The 21,720-nt window shown below is 55.5% G+C and overlaps 1 protein-coding gene across 4 annotated transcripts in view; it reads left to right on the top strand.

Moving 5' to 3' along the window:
• ARID3A (AT-rich interaction domain 3A) overlaps positions 1 to 18,726 on the top strand; it is a 106,839-nt gene extending 88,113 nt beyond the window's left edge. For all 4 annotated transcript variants that reach the window (XM_044998477.1, XM_044998476.1, XM_044998475.1 and 1 more), the window contains 5 exons: positions 6,920 to 7,103; positions 7,746 to 7,990; positions 8,751 to 9,062; positions 9,846 to 9,935; positions 10,788 to 18,726. In XM_044998477.1, the coding sequence (XP_044854412.1) occupies positions 6,920 to 7,103; positions 7,746 to 7,990; positions 8,751 to 9,062; positions 9,846 to 9,935; positions 10,788 to 10,978 (1,022 nt within the window). In that variant the 3' untranslated portion in view covers positions 10,979 to 18,726. The remainder of the gene's footprint in view (positions 1 to 6,919; positions 7,104 to 7,745; positions 7,991 to 8,750; positions 9,063 to 9,845; positions 9,936 to 10,787) is intronic.
• The last annotated feature ends 2,994 nt before the right edge of the window (positions 18,727 to 21,720 follow it).

Here is a 21,720-nt window from a genome sequence, read left to right as displayed (position 1 = left end):
GCCCTCACCACTCAACCGCGCTGCCTGCCAAAACCACCGTGAGGAGGATGCCGAAAGCAGATTGCACAGGTGTGTCGGCAGAATATAGTGGAGAACAATGCAAGGTGGTGAACAGCCGGGGGGCAGGCTGAGGTTACGTGGCAGTGGTAATCCTGGAGGGTAGGTGGCCGGTCTGAGCACGAGCATGGAGCCTGCAGAACAAATTCACGCCTCTTGGAATTACCTAGCGAGGATGACAAGGTACAGGCTAAACACGAGAGCTGTGTGTTTGACACGCTTGGATCTGCTCACACTCGGCCTTGCCGCCCTCAGAAATCGCACCCAGCTCCTGGGGAAATACGTTTAGCCTTATTGGAGGAAAAAAGCCACCGGATTTTCTATTGGGCCGGCACATCGATTATAAACGCCCAGGTGAAACCTCATGCAGGTGCTGGCAGACTCAACACAGCATTGTTTGTGCACGGTCAGCAAATAATAATTATCATAGAATATCAGGGTTGGAAGGGACCTCAGGAGGTCATCTAGTCCAGTGGTCCCCAACCTTTTTTGTCTGGTGGGTGCCGGATGACGAGCCGCCGAGGACCGTGGCTGGCGGACGAGCATCCGCCAAAATGCTGCTGAGAAGCAGCAACGTCGATAGGCATCGCTGCTGAAATGCCACTGAAAATCAGTGGCATTTTGATGGTGATGCTGCTGGATGATGATGCTTCTTGGTGGCATTTCAGCAGCTGCTTGTCCACTGGACAGTACATGGGTGCACATAGATGCCCTGGTGGGTGCCATGGCACCCATGGGCACCACTGATCTAGTCCAACCCCCTGCTCAAAGAAGGACAAATCCCCAGACTTTTTTTTACCCCAGTTCCCTAAATGGCCCCCTCAAGGATTGAACTCACAACCCAGGCTTTAGCAGGCCCATGCTCAAACCACTGAGCTCTCCCTCCCCCTTTGTGCAATGCACAGGCTAAGCATGGCTGGGGCTGATCAGTGGCAGACAGCCACCGTAAGCTGCTCCCAGCAGACAGGCTGAGACTTTCAGCTCAAGTGGCGGGGGGCCTGTTCCGGGTTATCTGCCCAGGGATCAGAGTGAGGGCTGGGGAGCTCTGTGGTGAGAAGATGAGGCCGACGTTTCAGGCCTAGCACCTTTTCCTTGTCGGTCTGTGACTGCTTGGGTGAACGCTTTCTGCTCTGGTGCAGTCCCTGGGGCGGGCCTGAGCAGCGAATGGACAGGGCCGGGTTCAAGTGTAAGGACTACAGGCCCTTGCCTAGGGCCCGGGCTCCCGGAGGCACGTGGTGAGGTCCAAAATCTCAGCCTTCAAGGCAGCAGGGGCCCAGCAGATCATCTAGTCTGAGCTCTTGCGTAGCCCTGGCTGCCAGCACCCGCCCACAGACCCAGCAATGGGAATTAGGGCAAAATCTTACAGCCCCCAGGAGACTCGACTGTGAGGTGCCACAGGCGGAGCATAGGATGCTCACGGTGCTCAAGGCCCCTGTAATGGCAGGGAAGCGATTAAGTGAGATGTGCCCCGATGGTCCCAGCAAGTGACCCGCACCTGCATGATGCAGAGGAAGGCAAAAAATCCTCAAGGTCGTTGCCAGTTTGACCTGCGGAAAATTCCTTCCCCGGCCCACATATGGGGATCGGTTAGACTCTGAGCCATGTGAGCACCAACCAGCCAGCCTTAACGTTGCCAGCAATCTTAAGAGTTGAAAAGGGGACCTGAGTGTATCTGACGCGGGAATGTCTGCCTGAGTCTGCAGACAGCCTGAACTAAGAGGTGTGAACTGTCCCATTCAGCCTCGCGCTGAGACCTGCTGCTTCACCCAAGTCGGGGCAGGGCTATGGCGGGCGTAAGGGTGGGAACACGGGAGCTAGGGACTTGGGTTGTGGGCTGGCTGCTGTTCACAAGGGTTCAGCACAGCCTGGGTTCCTCTGAGACCCTCCTCCATCACCAGGTTTCAGAGCCTGAGCTCCAGCCACACGCTGGACATCTACACTGCTATTTTTAGCCCTGCGTGCCCAAGTCAGTTCTCCCAGGCTCTGAGACTCGCTGCCACGGGTCTGTTTTGGCCAAGTAGACATACCCCGGAAGCCCTCGGCTCCTGATTAGGGACCAGAATAAGTGACCAGATTTTTAAACGAACAAAGCACATTCTTTTGAAAATCTGACCCGTAAGGTTAAAACACTGAGCTGGGTCTCAGGAGATCCAGACTTCATTTCCAGCTCCGCCACTGTCTCCCTGTGTGACCTTGAGCAAGTCACTTAATCTCCCTTCCCCATCTGTAAAATGAGGAGGAGACGTCTGTTTCCTCTCTCTTGTCTGTCTAGACTGTAAGCTCTTCGGGGCAGGGACTGCCCCGTGCTCTGCGCATGCACAGTGATGGGGCCCTGATCTCTTACGGCCTCAAGGTGCTACCACCGTGTCAATAACCTCTGTTGCTGACAACAGCAGCAGCTGAACACGCTTTCCCAGGGACAAACCGTGATCAGCACCATTTAAGTAGCTGCGGTTTAACAATCCCCCCTCTGCCGCTGGCCTGTTTCCCTTCTTCCGGGGAGCAGCCATCAATTAGCAGCATCACCACGGGGTGGGGATTTTGTTTCTTGCTTTTAAAAAGGCAATAAATCAATAACGGAAGAGGCGGGAGAGGAGAAATCCTCGTTGGCTCCCCCCCCCCCGACTTCAGACTTTGCCACCTCCCTCCCCCACCCTTTGCACCCTTCCCCTCTAGAATAAACCAGAGATCAAGACACCCCCTAGCCCTCCCCTGGCTTTTCTGATTGAATCATCAGCATGATTCTTCAGGCAGCTATTGATGAATGGATGCATTACAGCCCAGCCCCCTCCCTGACTATATGTGGTCTCTCTGCCGCGTTGTATAAACATCCTGTGTCCGTGCTCCCCCCCCCGCCCACTCTCGGCCCCAGCCCTGTACTAGGGTGGTAGGTTCAGAATGAGACTGGCTGGAACTAGCTGTTTGCTAAGTGTAGCATTAAAGCTGGTCACGTGACTCATTGCAGACGACTGTTCTACGGATGGGGAAATTTGTCCACAAACCAATTGTGTGTGTGTGTGTGCGTGAGAAAGAGAGAGAGAGAGAGTGTGTTGTGTGGTTTGGTTGTCATTGTGATGGTGTTTTTTTTTCTTTGACAAATGTCTGTTCGCGATTGCTCAGTGGATCGTTTCTTTTCCAGCTTCCGACTGGGGCCTGCGCCGGTGTTCGTAGCGTGCCCCTTCAGAATTGGCCAGTTCAATCCAGGGACCGCCTGCGGTTCTAGTCTTAGAGCGGGCTCCTCAGCCGGGTATCCGAGCGCCTCCCAGTTGTGTATTGAGCCATGCACCTGACATCCCTCCCGTAGTGGCTGTGACGCAGGGGCAGCGGAGTTGGTCGGGTTTTTTTTAGTACGTGCGTTGCTCTGTGTCGATGTCGCGAAGGCTGGTCAGAGCTAACACGCCTGGCACTTGGAGTGGAAGGTGGGGAGGTTTGAGATGGGCCATTGTTCCTGAGGCAGCTTGTGCCACGGTCTGGAACCAGCCACCGCAGACGTTCCAGCTCTGGCACAGCGGGCTCAGCTTCTGGCCCCTGATTGGACGACGTAAGACCAGCGCATCTGGTGCCAGGACGCCTGTTGGCACACGAAGTCCCTGCCCTGTTTGCGATGGGCTGGATCTAGCTGGACTCAGTAGAGGGCTGGGGTGGGGCAGGATCCTTCCCCCAGTGCCCGTGCATCACAAAGCAGCGGCCGCGCTCCCATCCAGCTACTGCTGCAGCCCGGGGTTGCAGTGCCGCCTCCTCGGGATCGGGCGTCGCTGGCTGACCCAGGTTAGCCACATCCCAAGGACGTGATCCAAACCCCATTAATGTCACAGGCAGCTTTTTCCCCCTGACTTCAGCGGGTCCCAATTCTCCTTCCCTCCCCTGCCATGAGCTGGGATACAGCCAGGCGCCAGGCAGCTGGGTTCAGGGGCATGCAGACCCCTTGCATGGGGTCCTAGCGTCATCCCCCCTCCCTCCCCCCCCACATGCCTTTTGCTGAGGGCAGGGACCTCTGCCTGCACAGGGGCTGGGGCAGCTTCAACCCATTAGGTTGGAACCACGTGGTCCATCCATCGCGGCCTGTAAGCTTGATGGGCAGAGACTGTCTTGCATGCAGTGTTGGCACTCACCCCCCCCCTTGTCTAGCCCTATGGGGCAAGGGGGGGAGTCAGTCTCAGGGGGCCATCAAACCCTAGGGCCCCAGCTGCCATTGATACACTAATGATGTGGGGTCTGCAGAGATCCCACTGTAAGAACTGGCTTGCGACCATGTGAGTCTGATCCGGACTGAGCTCACCGCACCTCCATGCCGTCAGAGGGAGGCACTGTGCTGGGCTGGGGTGAACAGGGGAAGCCCCTGTACTGCTTATCTGATTTCTCATGTCATATAACTGAGGGCGCCTTGCCCATCTCATCCGTCTCTCTCCCCCACAGACACACACAGACTCTCTCTCACAGCTCAGGGTACGGGTCCCGCTGGCCTGGATCTCCCAGGGCAGGTGTGGGGAAAACCTAGAGCCAACCTGACTTTTCTCAGCCCTCGGAGGGCAAACCCCACGGGCCTGATCTAAAGGCCACTGGAAAGGTTCCCGTTAGCTTTGGATCAGACGCTCTTTGCTCTGCGTTGTAGGAAACTGGGGAGTCAAGGGGGTTTGCAGAAACCTTTTCTTTTTTGGGGGGGAGAGTGGGGGAGAAGGTTGGTTGTTTTTTTTTCCCCTCCATGGAAAAGTTTGTTTTCCAATAAAAAATGCAAATTTCAAATCCTTCCTCCCCCCTTTTCTCACCCTCCTCCCGCTTTCCTGTGACAAATGGGAGGGGAGACAGCCTGGGTAGGGGATGCATTAACAAAACAACACAGGTTTGGCTTTAAAAGCTTTAAAAAAAAAATAATTGAAAAACTGGAACATTCCAAACAGAATGAAAATGTTGATGAAAAATCTTGTTCACGTTTTCTGGAGGGAGGGAGGGGGGTCCCCAGAGCCTTTTTTTTTTTTTTTTTTGGGCTGTTTTCCGTTGAAAATTTGTTTTTGAAAGAAAAACGACCCAATGTAAGATCCTTCTTAGCCAGTCAGGTCTCCGGGCAGGGCCCTCCCTCCTGTGTTCTGAGGGTCACCAGGCACGTTGTTGTTAATTATTTGTATTACTGAAGTACCTAGAAGCTGCAGTCCTAGACCAGGGCTGCATTGCGCTAGGTGCTGCACAAACACCCAACAAAACGTCAGCCCCTCTCTAAAGAATTTACAATCTACGTATAAGAGAAGAAAGAAATGGATGAAGCTGGGGGAGGGGAGCACAAGAAAACAGTGAGATGATGATATCTCCTCTCGCTAATGGTCTGCATCCAGTTTTTATAAGAGACACATCCTTAAAGTATCCTCGGCCTGGCCCCTAGCCTGGGATTTTTATCAGGAATGACACTGACTTGCCTACAGGTTTTGGCCTCTTGGGTCATTGGGGGCTGGGAAGGTGGGGGACCCTCTGTAGTCCTGTTTGGGGGTGAGAGACTCTCAGGGAAAGTTTCAGGCTCAAGCCCGGTTATCCCCTAGTCTCCGTCTGGGGGCGTGAACGCAGATTTGAAGGCATTGGCCCATTCGCCCCCTCTGGCCCAGCCAAGAGCAGTGTCCCAGCTGTGATCCCTCGTGGGTTTTTAAATCCAGCTCACCGGAGTAGACGGGACCTTCCGGTCCGTTGCACAACAGTTTGGTGTCTCATGCTCTGGGACGGTGGCTTCCGTCTCTTCCGCTCTCTGACTAATTCCCTCGTCCTCTTAAAAGCCCCATTGCCGGGCTTTGGTTGCTAGCGCCACCTGCTGGACCCGACCCAGCTGGTGTCCGTAAGCTCCTCTCCCCGCACTGGATGTGTGGAGTTGCTGCTGCCGTCTCAGGGCGAGGGTCTGGGGAGAGTGACGTGCGTCTGACGCTAATGCAAAGACAGAGCGGTGGAAAATGGCCAGAGTATCCTGTGCGGGGAGGGTTGGGTTTCTTGCTCCATCACATCCTGTTCCTATCCGCCGCCGTGTCACTTCTGTGGTACCTCCCTGCCCCCTACCACTTCCCAGGAGCTGTCGCTGACCAGGGCAGGGCGGCAGATAAGTCCAAGAGAATTACCCCTTCAGATAGGCAGTGAGGTCTCTGTATCAGCCCAGTCCAATACACCAGGCTCCTTCAAATGTGTGCATGAATGGCCCCAGCCCAGCAGAGCAGGGGCAGGGATGTGAATAAAAAAATGTTTAAATAATACCGTGCAAATATGCAAACCCTCCCCCACCCACAATCGGATACCAGCCGGGCGTGCTGGGAAGGGAGCTGGGGTGGTTGCTGTGCTAAGCGCAGATGAAACGGCCAGTGGAATGTAGGGGACCTTTCCATGCGGCTACGAAAAGGATTTTCTTCAAAAACGTGTCCCAGGCACACTGGGGATAAAGATGCTCTCGTCTGAAGGGCAAGTTTTTCCTTCCTCGTGTTAATCACACATTATTGTAGATCCCAGAGGCCCCAGCTGAGATCGGGGCCCCATTGTGCTAGGTTCTGTAATATACATGTTCTTAGGGACAGTCCCTGCCCTGAAAAGCTAGAAAGAAAAAGGAAGGAGGTATTCATAGAACCTCGGGGCTGGAAGGGACCTCAGGAGGTATCTAGTCCAACCCCCTGCTCAAAGCAGGACCAATCCCCAGACAGATTTTCGTTCTGATCCCCAAATGGCCCCTTCAGGGATTGAACTCACAACCGTGGGTTAAGCAGGCCAATGCTCAAACCACTGAGCTGTCCCTGGAAAACTGCAGCATGGAGCAGGGACCTACTTGTCCGAGAGCCAGGGATGGACTCCAGGGTTTCTGCGTCCCAGTTGCAACTTGCTCTTCCGTTTCACCCCCACCCCACAGGGACCCCCGTCAACCGAATCCCCATCATGGCCAAGCAGGTGCTGGATCTTTACATGCTCTACGTGCTGGTGACCGAGAAGGGGGGCCTGGTGGAAGTGATCAACAAGAAGCTGTGGCGGGAGATCACCAAAGGGCTCAACCTGCCCACCTCCATCACCAGCGCTGCCTTCACGCTCCGCACGCAGTAAGTGCCGGGGGATCCGGGGGGCGGGAGGGGGCTTTCCCTGGGCAGGTGGGAGGCCGCCCTGCCCTTCCCTTCCATCCAGCGAGCCTAGTGCTCGATCCCGGCTTCCCACGGCGGTGGGAGATCCCAGCCGCGGTTCCTTAGTCCAGCAAGGGCCGGAGGCGGCTGGTGGGGGGGGATCAGCTACTGTTCGTTTAAGGGGTGCCACTCGGCCACAGCCCATCGCGGGGCTGAGTGTGTGGGATGCTGGGTCCCCTCCCCGGTTCCCGGATTGCTCTGCTTCCTGCTGGATCCGCACCCGCTCTCTCTTCCCCGCCCCGGATGGAGAAAGGGGCCTCTGTAGCCAGAGGCTGATTTGGACTGGCCCCTGTTAAGGTTTGGCTGGTGCAGGACAAGAGTGTCGCTGTCTCCAAACCTCCTGCTTCCACCGCCCAGATGGGGAGGGGTCGGGGCTACAGAAATCCCTTTCGCTTGAAGGCGGCGCGGCTCTGGGGAAAAGGCGCCTCTGGATCGACGCCGACAGGCGCCCGTGTTAGCTGCTGGCCTGCGGGAGCCGCCTCCTCGGCGGGTGGGCTGGGAGGTTTCTCGGGCGGGCCGAGGGCGGCTGGTGCCGCGGGCTGAGCGGGGCGTTTCCTCTGGCAGATACATGAAGTACCTGTACCCCTACGAGTGCGAGAAGCGAGGGCTCAGCAACCCCAACGAGCTGCAGGCCGCCATCGACAGCAACCGGCGAGAGGGCCGCCGGCAGGGCTTCGGGGGCTCCCTCTTCACCTACTCCCCCAGCGGCACCCCCAGCCTGCTCTCCTCCCCCAAGCTGCAAGTGCCTGGCCTGGGGCTGGCGGCCACCAACGGCGGCCCCATCGGCCCCGGGCAAAAGATAAAGAAAGGTAACGGCTTGGCTGGCGCCCTGCTTGGCACGAGCGGGCCAGGCCATGGCGGGAGCGAGGGAGTAAAGGTCTCAGGGTTTGGCCCCTTTAGCTAGAGCTTTTCACCCGTGGTTTCAGAGCCCTCTGGAGCGGGGAGTTAATAACGTTCCTATGGCACTCATGGGCAAAGGACAGAACCCAGGAGTCCTGGTCCCCCCTCTGCTCTCCGCCAAGAGCTGGGAAGAGAACCCAGGAGTCCTAATTCCCAGTCCCCTCCCCCACTCTCTTTCTTAACACTGGGAAGAGAACCCAGGAGTCCTGGCTCCCAGACCTGCGCTCAGTCCACGCTGCTACACCAGCTCCTTTACATGGCGCCACTTTAATGTCAGAATCTCAGAGCAATTTATAACCATTAACGGAGCCAGCGGGATTGCTCTGCTCACCCACCATAAAATAGGCTAGGATTATCCCTAGTCTGCCACAGGGGAAACTGAGGCAGCGTGCAGGGAAGTAACTTGACCCAGGTCGTACAGGAAGGCAGTTGGGACCTAGGTGTCTTGAATCCCAGCCCCCCTGGTCTAACCACTAGTCCTCAGTGCCATGCCCATGTGAATCAACACAGAACACGTTGAAAGGAGAGTTCCATACAACGGAGCCATCCCGTCCTGCAGCAGGGAGCTGGCTGGGTGTACGTAAAGCTTGTTTCTCATGCACGTGAAGAGTCTGGCCTGGACCAGCCCTCGCGAGCTCACGGGACTCCCGTGCCCTCTCCTTGTTGCAGAAGAGGACTCGCCCATGCCAATCACCATGCCCAGCCGACTCCCTGTGGCCCTGGCTGGCCACCCAGTGGTAGCAGCCCAGGCAGCGGTCGTGCAGGCGGCCGCCGCTCAGGCAGCAGTGGCCGCTCAGGCCGCGGCCCTGGAGCAGCTGAGAGAGAAGCTGGAGTCCGGGGAGCCTCCGGAGAAGAAGATGGCTCTGGTGACGGATGAGCAGCAGAGGCTGATGCAACGGGCCATCCAGCAGAACCTCCTGGCCATGACGGCACAGCTACCCATGAGCATCCGCATTAACAGCCAAGGGACTCGCTCGCCAGGTGGGAAGCGCTGGGGCTGGCTCGCGGGGGAGGGCGTCACAATGCAGATCGTCCCCAGAGGTTAGTCTAGGGGTCCCCAACCCCATCCCAGCCCGCTGGACTAAGACCACCCCATGCACGGGTCGTCGGCAGTGGGGATTGAACCTGGGACCTCTGATTCTTAAATGCTGAGTCTCCACTGTATGAGCTAAAAGAGCCATCTCCAGCTCCCTGTCCCATGCATGGGCTGCTCAGCCAGGCCGTTTCCCCTCTCCCAGCATGGGAAGGGCTGTTTCACTAGCCAGAGCTTCAAAACAAGCGCCTCTTCCGTGTCATGTCTGATCCGGTCCCTCTCAGCCCCTCCCCGCTCCCTGTACCAAAAGCATTTCCTGGCACTGTGCTGGACCCATTTTTAGCAAATCTGAAGACTCAAATCCCAAAGCTGCTGGTGTCTTGCGAAGCCGGGTTTGATTCCCAGGGGCATGGGGGCCTCTGCTCCTGCTGATGATGCCAGACCCCCAAACCAGCCTTGTAGGGCTCACTCTTCTCCATGTCCTCTTCCCCACCCGCTGGTTTCCATGGGTCCCTGCTGCCTGTCCAATAGGACCACAGTGACGTTTAAAGGCAGACCCGGATGCCAAGTCCCCCATCTGTAAATGGAGAGGGATTTTTTTACCATCCCTGTTACTAGCCGAGAGGAAAGGATTTGGGGGTGGCGTCTGCAGGGTTCTGTGAGCCTGGCGGGTCAGGGTGGTCTTGTTCTGACTGAGCACTTTGGTTATAATCTGATTTATCCTGCTGCAGAAAACCGTCAGGACTCCGGCATGAGCCTGACCAGCAACGGCACGAACAGCATCAGCATGTCAGTGGAGATCAACGGCATCGTCTATACAGGTAACGGGAACGTGGCCGGGTCTCCGTCTCTGCCTCTCGCCCCGCCCCTCCCCAGCTCCCTGCTGGCCCAAGCCAACAGCAAAACACAGATCTCCCTGGTGATCACCTTGACGGGGGCGAAGGGCCCCATCGCGCCGGGGGCTGTACAAGGCCAGAGCCGGCTGTCTGATCAGAGCCCAGGTTCAGGTCTCAAGGTTCCTATTCTGCAGTCCCTTCCCAGCCTTTCCAGGGGTGGATTGGATTGCTCCGTGCCGGACGCTCCTCTCCCTTTGCAGGCGTTCGGGAGGTAGTAACTTGCCTCTCCGCGTCTCGCTGCCCTTAGACAATGTGCTTCCAAACTCATTCCTCTGGGGACAAAGGTGCTTGCAAGTTATTTTCACGAATCAGCGCTGCTATGGTAGTGCCTAGAGGCCAAGAGCCACACCCCATTCTGCTGGGCATGGCACAGACACCTGGCGACAGCTGGTCCCTGCCCCGAAGAGCTTACGGTCTAGATAGACACGGTTGCGAGGGGAAACAGAGGCACAGTAACTAGCTAGGAATAGAACTGTGGGCTCATAGGCCAGGGCCCTAAGCACTAAATCGCCCCTCTCCAATGAAGCTTCTTCCTTAGCTGCTTATTGCAGAGTTTCTTGCCCGTTCCTCTGAAGCCGCTGGCCACTGACCGAGACGGAGGCTGGGCCGGATGGATGGCGGCTTTGATCCGGGCTGACGGTTCCTATGTATCAGGTCCCCACTGTCCTAGCAGGGAGGACAGGGGAGGAAGGAGCATTCTCCCCACTTCGCGGCTTGGTTCCCGCTGGAGTTAGGAGCCGCCCCGCCCCAAGCCTCTCCCTCTTGTCTCTCCCCCAGGTGTGTTGTTCGCACAGACCCCCGGCCCCTCGTCCTCCTCGCTCCCTTCCTCCGCCTACAGCAAAGGAAACAGCGGCAGCCGGAGCAGCAGCAGCAGCGGCGTGGGGGGCAGCAGCGGCGTCTCCCAGGCTGCCCCGGCTGCTTCGTCCGCCCCTCCAACCTCTACCTCTAATAACTCTTCTTCGCCTTAGCCCCCCCTCCCCCAACGGCAGCGCCTCATCTCACCAAAAGACAAAAAAAAATAAAAATAAACCCACACGTGGAGCTTCTATCACAGCTGATGCCAAAAACCAAGCTTGCATCTGGCTTTCCCAGGGGGTGGGGGGAGGAAGCCCTGTCTCCCCCTCCTCCTGAGAGGACTGGAGAAAGTTTTGCAAGGAGAAAAGCTTTAATCCAGGGGGTTTCATTAAAAGCAGCCTGGGCTCTGAGCCAGTCATTACCCGGTAGCTTTGGAGGTGATGCCTCGTCCTCCCGGAACGCTTTACCTCACAGACACCCCACTTTGCACTGTGCGTTTGGTTGTTTTTTAATGTTGTTGTTTGAAGTTGTGTTCTTTTGGATACCTCCAGACAGACACACAGTCGCACCGACGCCCGCGGGCTTGTGTTTTTAATGAAACCTCCCCACCTTTCGTTTCTTTTCTTCTTTTTTTTTTTAAACCGAAAACAAAATTTGCAAAAGCGGGAGGAAATTTTAATCCTTTAAAGCTTTTTAATTTTAAGAGCTACACTCAGCATTTTACGAGGTGGTTATTTGGATCTCTCTCTTTTTTTTTTTTTGTAAATAGCTTCTATTTTATTCTCTAAAAAAAAAAAATCAAACCTTAACTCTCGAAAATGATCTATATTAGTGTTCGTTCAGGGAAACAGGACTTGGAAACCTTGTAACCTCTTTTTCTTTTTTTCTTGTCGTCGTCTGATGTTGATCTTTGGTCGAGTTCGAGCTGCGCTACTTTCTTTCGAACGCTGGTGACGCCCGAGGTTCGGGAGAGAGCCAGGGTGACCCCACCGAACGAGCTCAGGTGTTTGTATGCAGGGTGGAAGGGGGCGGGGGGGGGGGTTTAAGCAAGCTCCATTTGGAGATCTTAGGGTTGAAGTTGCGTCTTTGATCGGCAGTTATTAGGAGACGGTTTTGTATAGCTGCCTCTTTGGGAAAACTCTGCGTTTCTAGGATCCGTTTCCTTCAGGGATAGAGGTAAAGGCAGGCGGCATAAAGTGGAGCTGTCTGCACGGCCAGCCTGCTTCGTCGGGGTCCTGCTTCGGCACAGCGCGTGGTCGCGGCCCGCTGGCGGTAAGGGGACTTGCAAACGCTTTATAGTTTAGGGTTGAGAGCTGTGTGGATGGGGCAGCGGGGGGAAGGCAGTGCGTGGGGAGGTGTCGTTGCTTGACACCTGTGGTCTGCAGTAATGATACGTTTGCCCCGGCTGGCAGAAATTCTCCGGGCGTAACTCAAGGGGCTGCAAAGGGTGCGATTCCGGCTTGTAGGCTTTGGAGGCAAAAAACAGGTTTTGCATCGCGAGACTGAACGGTAAAACTCCCCAGACTCTGCTTCCCATCCCCAGTCCAGAGCACCCTCCCTCTCCCTTTGCCTTTTTTATTCCCTCTGATCTGGACCTACAGGTGAGGGAATTCGGTTCCCCGCTCCCATTGACTTGCCCCTAATTCCATCTGGCTTCTTTTGACAATCCGAGGCTTAACCTGAATCTGTGCTACAACTGATGCTGCACCATTGAGGGTCCTGCTTGCAGCTGCCTGCAGTTACCTGCAACTTGGCGTCATCACAAGGGACCGGCCGGCCTGTTACACTTGGTCTGTTTTGTATTTTTCTCGTGTGTTTGTTTAATTTCTCGGTGGAGGAAATTAACGTCGATGACTCCTCTGCTTCCCCACCCCATCCCCTCCCAGGGAACCCTGTTCCCAGGGGCTCACAGTACAATTCTCTCCCTGTAATTAGGTCCAGGGAGCATAATTTAATGGGCTCTGTGCTGTGCGCCGTGTTCCTGACGTGAGCGCGGGGGCGGGGTTATTCTGGAGGAGAAACTCCATTTTAGAGACAATCGAGGGCTTGCTGCAGAATTCATCTGTCCAGCTGGGTGCTGAGTGCCGTTAACTCCCGCCGAAGCAGCTGCGTGTGGAACATGCCCAGCACGTCTCAGGATCGGGCCTTAAGCGTGTGTCCTGCTGTAGCCATGTGTTTCCTCTGCCCTGTCCTGTGGCACCAGAGCATCCTTACCTGCATAATAGCCCCGGCCCATAAAGGGCCTGATTCTGATTCTCGGCTGCTGTCTTTTGCAGCAGCCAGAGGGTGGGCGGTGAAGCGAAAGTGCTTTTGCACTGGTGCGAACATCTGCACAAAGGGCAAAGCAATGGAATGGAGACGCAAAGCCTCCCAGCTTGGCTTCTCTTGCAAACAACGGGGGTGGGGCGCTCTGGATTTTTTTTAACTACATCTTTTCCTGCTGATTTTTGTGCTTTTCCATTTGATAAACCGGCTCCCAACCTCCCCAGCCTGTTTTTCTAGTCACAAGCCGCTCTGACTGCCTCCAGCTCCCTGACCCTGCATTCTACCAGCAGCTACCAGCCTGATAGTTCACTGCTCTGCTGGAAACCAGCACAGAGAATCTGATCTAAAGGCAATACTATAATGTAGAATCCAGACTGTACACGTGCCCTCTCTGCCCCCTACCTCCGCCCTCCCTGCTTCTTTCGCCAGATTCTAGATACTTGTCACACCTCATAGTCTGCTCAGGGCTGAAACAGCAAACTGGTTCTTCGTAGGTTTCTTTTTCTTTTCTTTGGACAGGTGAAGAAAATAACCAGAAAAATCAGGTGTACTAGATAAAAGTCAATGAGGTTCCTGCGGTGTCGTGGGCAAAAAGCAGATGTAAGGACTAGATATTTTCAGAAGGGCTCGGTGCTCTTTAGCGGCACTGCAACAAGTGGGCAGATTTTCAAAGGAATCCAGCAGGCTGGGCCGTGAGCGGTTTGTGAAAACTGAGCTGAGGTGTCACAACAGAAGCTGAGCACTCGTGCTGTTCTAGCCCCGGTGGCGGGCATTGAGCATTTGAAAATATGGCCCCACTCCGCAAGATTTTTACACCTCAGGCCTTTGGTGATGCCTGTGCTGCTAGGCGGACGAGGGTGGGAGCGCTGCCTTGAAGTATATTGTTGCAGTGATATTTTTAGAATGTGCACTGGGATTGGTTTTTTTTAATCTCCATAGTGAATGTTAAAGAGACACCATGGGCTCGCCGCATTTCTGTCTGAACAAGTTCCCCTGGCATTGCTGCAGCTAACCTGATGCTCCCTGAAGGAGATTAGAGACAGGACAAAATCCCTCTGGGTTATTTTTATTTTGTTTCCCTCTGTGCATCTGACAGCGCTTTGTGTGTGGTCAGTTTCACTGTTTTTCCCCCTCTACAGGGCCTGAGCCAAAGCCCACTTCAGTTTCCACTGACTTTGGTCAAGCCCCTAGCGCCTCAGTTTCCCTTCCTCAGAGTGGATCTTAAGGGGATTGTCAAAGCAGGGAAATTGGCGGAGAGACTGCAGAGCAAGTGCAAAACCCTCTGCTGCCTCCAGGTCATTGAAATGGACAAGATCTCAAGCTGATTGGGTCCCTCCGTAAACGGTCCCTTAAAGCTCCCCTGAGTGGCTGCCCGAAACCAGTGGTCACTGAACCCAGGTATTCGTGCCAGCAAATGCATCTCCCGTCTAGCTGGGATCTAGCCAGGAACACCCTCTCGTGGAAACAGCAGGATGGTCGTGACCCCTAGGTTTTGTCATATATGGTGATTCTTCCTCTGGGGGTGGGGCGGGGAATATTGAAGCCATAACACATTTTCTCGGCCAGGACGGTTTGTGCCAATATCATTATGGCAGTTAGGAGTGTGACTTTTTACCATTATAGCTATACCAGTACAGCTCCTAGTGCAGCTACAGGAAAGCCAGTATAAAGATGACTTATACCAGTAGAGCTGTTTCCCTTCTCCTACAGCAAGAGCACCTTTCTACCTGTGTAACTGCGTCCCCACTAGTGGGGTTATGCTGCTTTAACTATACCTGTCTACCTGGGGAGGGAGGAGCCACGAAGCTGCTTAACCGTGATGCAGAAAGAGGCTGGATTTAATCCTGTTAAATGTTAAAAGCCGCCTCCCTAGCTCTCTGGTTCAAGTGTTAATCAGCTTTGTCACGCAGAGGGAGAGGGCACCCTCTGGAGCGGAGTGGAGATTTGTCCTCTTTCCGGCCTTAGACTTGAGAGTGGGCTCCTCTCTTTTCCCTGGGGAAATGTGACCACTACGGTGCATGTATCAGCTTTGCAGGGTACATACCTGGGATGCACAGGGTCCTGTTGAGCCCTGGTATAAGTGGGTGCAGCCTCTGTTGATTTCAGTGGACTTGGCATTTGCTTAGGCCACGGCTGATGCTGGTCTCCAGTGCCTGCCGTGGAAGAAAAGCGGCTGCTCCCGGACAGTGGGAAAGCACCTTTGTGAGTGTTGTGAGCTGTGTTCCGCTAAGTGGGATGCTGAGCCAGCCAGACGGGAATGCTGGCGGTTCCCTGTTCCCAACTAAACAGGCCTGGATCTGCTCCATTACACCCCTGCATGCCCAGCCACGGGGCCTCATTGCTCAGCTGTGGACCCGTTTTGCAATCCTGGGCATCCTCCCTGCCTGTTGGTCGCACACATGCCAGTAACCCCCCAGTAAACAGCAGGGCCTGGCCTGGCTACTCCTTGATTTCCCTGATTGCTGAGGTCCTGGGAGGAGGTTGTGCCTTTCCGGGAGGTGCCCAGGCTTCTCAGGTGGCTGAAGGCATCTTGGCCTCCCGGAGAATCTGGCTAGAAATGCGCTCCCTGTTCAGACTTGTCACTCAAGTGCCCCTTTGACCTTAGAGGCCAGGGGCCGTGTATCCTCACCAAGCCGCTCCCCTCTGTTCCGTCCAGCCCGGCTGCTGCATCTTTTCTTTTTAACCCGGCAGCTGTTTTGTATTTACAAAACCTCTCACCGATCTCTAGGCTAAGGATGCTGCGGTGGCTCCTTCTGGAGCACCCGGGATCAAACCCACTGGCGCCAACTCTCCCGTTGACGCCGAGCGAGCCAGATTGATGTGCCTTCGCCCAGCCTGCTGCCAGATTCCTGGCATGACAGTTCCTCCTTAGGCAGCACAGCGACGAGTCAGACCTCCGGTGGCTTCTATACCAAGAGCCAGGTGGGCATGATCTCCAGGGGGCGACCTTTTTAATGCCCTATGGGACAGCTCCTGCAGAGAATCCAGGCTAGCGTCCATCTCTCTCTGCCGCCGCTCAAGGGGGGGAGAATATGGAAGCAAGGGGATCTGGCGAGCGAGGACCAGCGGTCGCAGCAGGCTGCTGGCGATACAAGCCCCCATCATGGAGAAAGCAGGGTGTTTATAGAGGGAGGGCTCACTCGCCTTCCTCAGCCAGCCGCCAGAATCCGCTGAAGTCGACGGCACAGCTCCCACTGACTTCAGGGGGCTTTGGATGGAGCCTGGTGCCCCTTGTGATTATAGATCGCTAGAGCTGTACTTTAACAGACTGTTTCCGAGTGCTCCCCTCTTGTCCTGTGCAGAGCACAGAAAGTTACGGCCCTTTGCCCCATTGCCATTTTCCTTCCCTGCCTGCTAGCCCCCAACGCCTTCTGTTTCCTTTTGCTGCGTCCTGGCTTTGGAAGCCTCCCTGGGCTGCTGCCCTCAGAGCTCCGTTTTCATGGAGCCTGGGCAGCTTTGAAAGGGGAACGGCAAAGCGAAAGTGAAAAGTGGAGCTCAGCCCAGAGAGAGGAGCTGGCTGCCCCCCACTAGCCGGCACAGTAACACGGGGCGTCATCCCTCCTGCAGACACCTTCCAGCACTTCCTGGGTCTTGCCTTGGTCTGCCCCGAGTCACCAGAGCCCTTTGATGTGCTTGGCTGAATCAGGGGCTGTGTGTGTTTGCTGGCGTCCGATGTCACAGAGCGATGCAGCCTGGAGCAAACCAAGAACCACCCCTGCAGCCTGACAAACGGGACCGATTTCTAGCCTCCGTTCAGTTCCCCTTTCCGCTGGGCAGTTCGCTCTTTACGCTTCTGCCGTGGAATTGACCCTGCACGCCGGGACCAGCAACCCTGCTAACCCGCAGCCTGCGTTCAGTATGCAACTCAGGCGAGATCAAAGATCCCGAAACCCTCTCTCGGTAGTTAGATAAAACAAAGGGTTTTCCCCTCTCCCACCTCCTCACTGCCAAAACCTGTAGCTACAGAAGTCTCATGGGCAGGGACTGTACGTCCGACTTCGTCGCTGAGGGGATCTGTGGCTGTTCTCCGCCCGTGTTGGGTGCAGGACCAGTGAGGGGGCAGCTCTGTTCTCCAGACGTCCCAGCCAGTCAGGCCCTTGAGGCTTGGCTCTGTGCCTGGCCTGGAAACGTAACCTCTCTCAGAACGAATGCGTTGCTCGCCTTGTATAAGGAGCCTTAGAAAGCGGGGTGGGTTGGGGGGGGGGAGAAATTCTATATCAAATTCTATATCTCGTGTGTGTTTTGAGTGTGTGTATAAAGCAAAACCAACCAACCTTCGGGGTAAAACGTGTTTCTTATGCAATCTGGGCTCTCGGAGCAAGAGCAGGATTGTAACTCAGGGGAAAAAGACCCGCTGTCTGGATCTGATTGTACTGGGTACTGGGGGGAGGGAGAAGGGGCAGGGCAGGATTTGCTTGCTGTGTCATTTATTTTAAGTTCCAGTTATGTGGGGGGCGTTTTGGAGGGGGGGAGGAGGTGTGATTTCTTAGCCCTGATTTTTTATCCAGGAGAAACTTGCCTTAAAGTTGCCCAGCACGGCGGGTGGGTGACCTGGGTTTCTCCCCAGCGCTGGCTCCGTAGGAGAGGCAGCTTTGCTAGGGTAGCTTCCAGCTTGTCTCTGCCCTGCTCTCGCTGCAGGAGGCCGTGCGGCCGCAAGGAAACCTGGACCCGAGCACTACTGAGATACTTGACTTTAGAAAGGGCTGCGTGCGTCTTTGTGGGCCTGCTGCCGCGGGGCTGCGTGGGTGTGTGCCCGAGGGGGACCCTCAGATGCCACCCCGGGGACAGCTAGTGTGTGGAAAGGGCTTGTCTCCCACTTCACCTCGCCGGTGGGCACTGCTCTGCCTCTGGGCTGCCCCGGCTTCTGCCGGCAGCTAACGCAGCAGCCCCTGAGCAGGCCACACCCGGGGAGGACGGGTGCAGGGGCTGGAGTTGCCTGCAGCCCAGACAAGCCACAGGGCACCTCTGCATGCCAAACACTGGACAGCCCAAGAGTCATTCCCCACCCCCATCCCCTTAACTCTGGTTCGTGGCCCCCAAATCCCCACTAGCCCGGAGTTCTGCTGAGCCCACCCGCTCACTTCGGAAGGTCTGGCTAGGACGATGCCGTGGAGCGCTTGCCGCTAGGACTCGAACGTGCTGTTTTAGCGCCTGCCTGGCTACCTTCACAGAGCGATCCGGCGGGATGGCCCCCAGAGGACTCTTCGTCACTGGTTTTGTGCTGGGGGTGGGGGGGTGTTTAGATTTTTAGTAGGTTTTGCATTTGTACAGTCCCTGTTTTATTCCTCTCCTCACCCCCCACCCCCCACTAATTTTTTGGTTGGGTTTTTTGATTTTTGGGGCGGGGGCAGGGAGAGCATATTACATTCAGCTTTTTTTTCCTTTTTGCATATCGATTTTAAAAAAATTCAGTTTCTCTGGGGTTTGAAAGGCAAAAGGAATGAACACAGCTGCAGATGCAATTATACAGCATGCATATCTTAACTCAGGTAAAAAAAAAAAAACCACAAAAAAAATGAATAAAAACCACATTCTACCTCTGATAACGGCGGGCCTCAGGCTGCCTGTCCTGGGAATCCCGCGGTGAAATATTTCAGTTTTGCAGACATTCAGGTATTAAAACTTTGTGATTATTAAATAAAATAAAATAAAAACACTGAAAGTTTACATTTTATAATAACATTATTATACAGATTGTATTTAAACTTCAGAATATTTAAGACAATTGTAACCCTGTAAAGTTGATGAAATATTAAAAACAAAAACAAAAATCTGACTTTTAAAATCAGCATCTGATTTCTTTATTGCGTTGCCTGGTCTTTATCCACAGGGTCCCTCAGTATTCGGAGAAACCTCTTGTAAAAACAAGCAGGGTTGCCACTGGGTTACTAGGTGTATTACGGTAGCACCTAGGAGCCCAACCCCTTCTTGCTGGGCCCTGTACATTATTAGGTATATTACGGATGCCGTGTACAATGCGCTAGATAGGATACAAAGACAGAACAAAGTGCCAGTCCCTGCCTCCAAGAACTTCCAATCTCAGCATAAGGCCAGAGACAAGAGGTGGCTACAGACAGTTGAGTACAAAGAAACAGTGCTGGGCAGCGCTGCCTAGCAGGGGGATCCCTTTCCAACAGGTGTACTAGAGCAAAAAGCGAAATCGTGGGCTTGATTCAGAAATAGCTGGGTAAGGCTCTGCAGGAGGGCTGCCTCGCTGACCGTAGGATGGGCCTTTCTGGTCGTAATATCTATGAACTCTGGCGATGTTTGGGGACGGGGAGGGTCTCTTAAACCCCCAGCTTCTCTGTGAGAATTTCCACTTCCAGTTACAACTCCCCCGAAAGGCCTCGCCCTGCTGGCTGTGGAGAAGAGCGTGGAAGGGAGGCTCAGAAAGCCTGCCCACCCTGTTACTTGTTCCGCTCGTCGCATGGTTTTGCAGGCGGGGCTGGCGTGATTTTGGGTTGACAACACGGAAAAGGAGATGGGTGGTCAGCAGACTGCGCTGGAGATCTGCAGGCGACTGTCCTGGGACAACCCCCAAGGCCTGCCCCTTGGGTGGTCACGGGGGCCCTGATCCGGGGAAGCACGAATACACGTATGTGCTTAAGACCCGATGGGACTTGGAACCTGTGCTGTAAGTTACATCGGCTTCTCCTCCCTCCCTGCCTCCCTCTGCTTGGAAACGGGCCCCCGACTCCTCCTGCACTCTTTGCACCCACCAACCCGCTGCCTTCATGCTCAAATCCCTCCAGCCTCCTCCCTGGCTGACTCCTAAGAAGCTGTGCTGGAGGAGTGGATCCGTGCAGCTAGGGGGGCTGGCATGGGCGGGATTCTCCTTTGGACTCTGCAGGCCAGTCCACTGCCATGGAAGCAAGAGCTAGTCCTGCCCCTCCTTGGCCGCAGATCCATAAAGCTTTAGGTTGCTCTGCTGGGACCATCCATTAATACCCAGCAATTTCCAACCCCCCTGCTTTGCACAGCGGGAGGCTGGGTTGGGCTGAACCAAACTGGACCGATCTGCTGGGCTCTGTCACTCAAGCCTCTCTCCTTTCCCCCTTTATTTGGGCAGGGTAACGTCCCTTCCCTGGGGTCCAGCCCCTGGCTTTTATAGCAGGCCGGGAGAGGGGTGTGGAGCGCTCAGGGAGGGTGGGATAAGACCCTGCACTTGTTAGCTGAGGATCTCAAAGGGCTTCATGGGGGCTCCAGGGATTAGTGCTTCATTTTACACCGGCAGGGAAGGGACAGAGGCCCAGAGAGGTGAGATGACCTGAGCCCCACAGCAGGTCAGCAGTGGAATTTAACCCAGGAGTCCTGACTCCCAGTCCTCTGAACTGCAGTGCCGGAGCAGGGACTAGAACCCAGGAGTCCTGGCTCACCGTTAATTGCTCTAATCGCTGATCATGCTGCCTCCCTCACAGAGGAACAGCTACACAGAAGGTTTCCCTAAAAGCTCCCTCCATGCCTTATCTTCACCCTTCCTTTCCCAGCCCCTGCCCTGGTCTCAATCCAGCTGGGGGTCCCTACGAATCGCTCCAATTTGGTGCCTGCCCCTTTTTTCTGCAAGGCCTCAGCTGGTGGGGGGGGGGATTCCCTTAAGGAGGGGCCCAGTAGAATCGAATAGGGAGGAATCCTCTATAGAAATTGCCCTGAACCCGTAGAGAATTGAGCAGGGAGTGAAATCCTGGCAGCAGGGGTTGGAACCGCGGGCTAGCAGGGAGCTGATTCTCGTTCAAAAGGCCCGAGGGGGTTGGGGGTCGGCTCCCACAGGGGGCTGTAGGGCAAGATGATCCAGCTGGCAGAGAGTCTTGAGCCGGGCGACCTGAGGCCACTCCGGCCCATCTGTGCTCAGTGTAGAATCCTATCGGCAGGCACGGCAGCTGTCCAGCAGCAGGGGAGGATTCCAGCCTCCGCCCCCCAAGGAGCACAAATGCTGCACTCGGCCCCTTGCTGCCATCCCCAGAGCTATAGGGACAGGGTGGGGCTGAGGGCTGGAGCTCACCTTCCAGCATCCACCTGCTGGGCTAATCAGGGGCAGCATCCGCCAAGCTCCAGAGGCAGCTTGGTTTATTCCTGGGGCAAGAGTTTAACCCACCCCCTGCGGTGCATTAGGCAGTGAGTCAGGGACAGAGCTGGGGATAGAACCCAGGAGTCCTGCCCCACCTGGTGTCGAGCCAGGAGGCACCTGAGCCACCCCTGGAAGTTCAGTCCCCTGGTATACTGGCAAAAATGGCCATCTACGCGACCAGGGAGAGGCGGTTGGCCAATGGAGACTCCTGCGACTGTGGGGCTTGTTTCCGATCCTTAGTCCGCTCACGTCTCCGGGCGGAGTTCCTCTGGGCGGCGTCCGCTGGCTCCCTTGACGCCTTCGAGGAGCAGTGGGCGCTGTCCGGGGTTCTCTGCTCGGTGTCACCGTCAGGCTCCCTTCTTATGACCCTTTGACCGCACTCCTGTCCCTGTTCTTTTATTAGTTGTCCCCCGCAATTAGTGGGTTTCTGAGGCTCTGTGGCACCTCCCCTTAGGCTGGGGGGGGTTCCGTTAGCATGGGGCGGGCTCGCCCGCCCCATTTCCTGGAAACCCAATAGATACTTTGTAGCCAGTTTCACCCAGCCTGGGTCAGCGAGTAAAGGAGGTGAGGGGGCTGAATGAATGA

Source organism: Mauremys mutica, chromosome 24 (assembly GCF_020497125.1).
Source record: "Mauremys mutica isolate MM-2020 ecotype Southern chromosome 24, ASM2049712v1, whole genome shotgun sequence".
NCBI classification, from domain to species: domain Eukaryota; kingdom Metazoa; phylum Chordata; order Testudines; family Geoemydidae; genus Mauremys; species Mauremys mutica.
The sequence above is the reverse complement of the archived record's forward strand: the minus strand, read 5'-3'. Positions and strand labels throughout refer to the sequence as shown.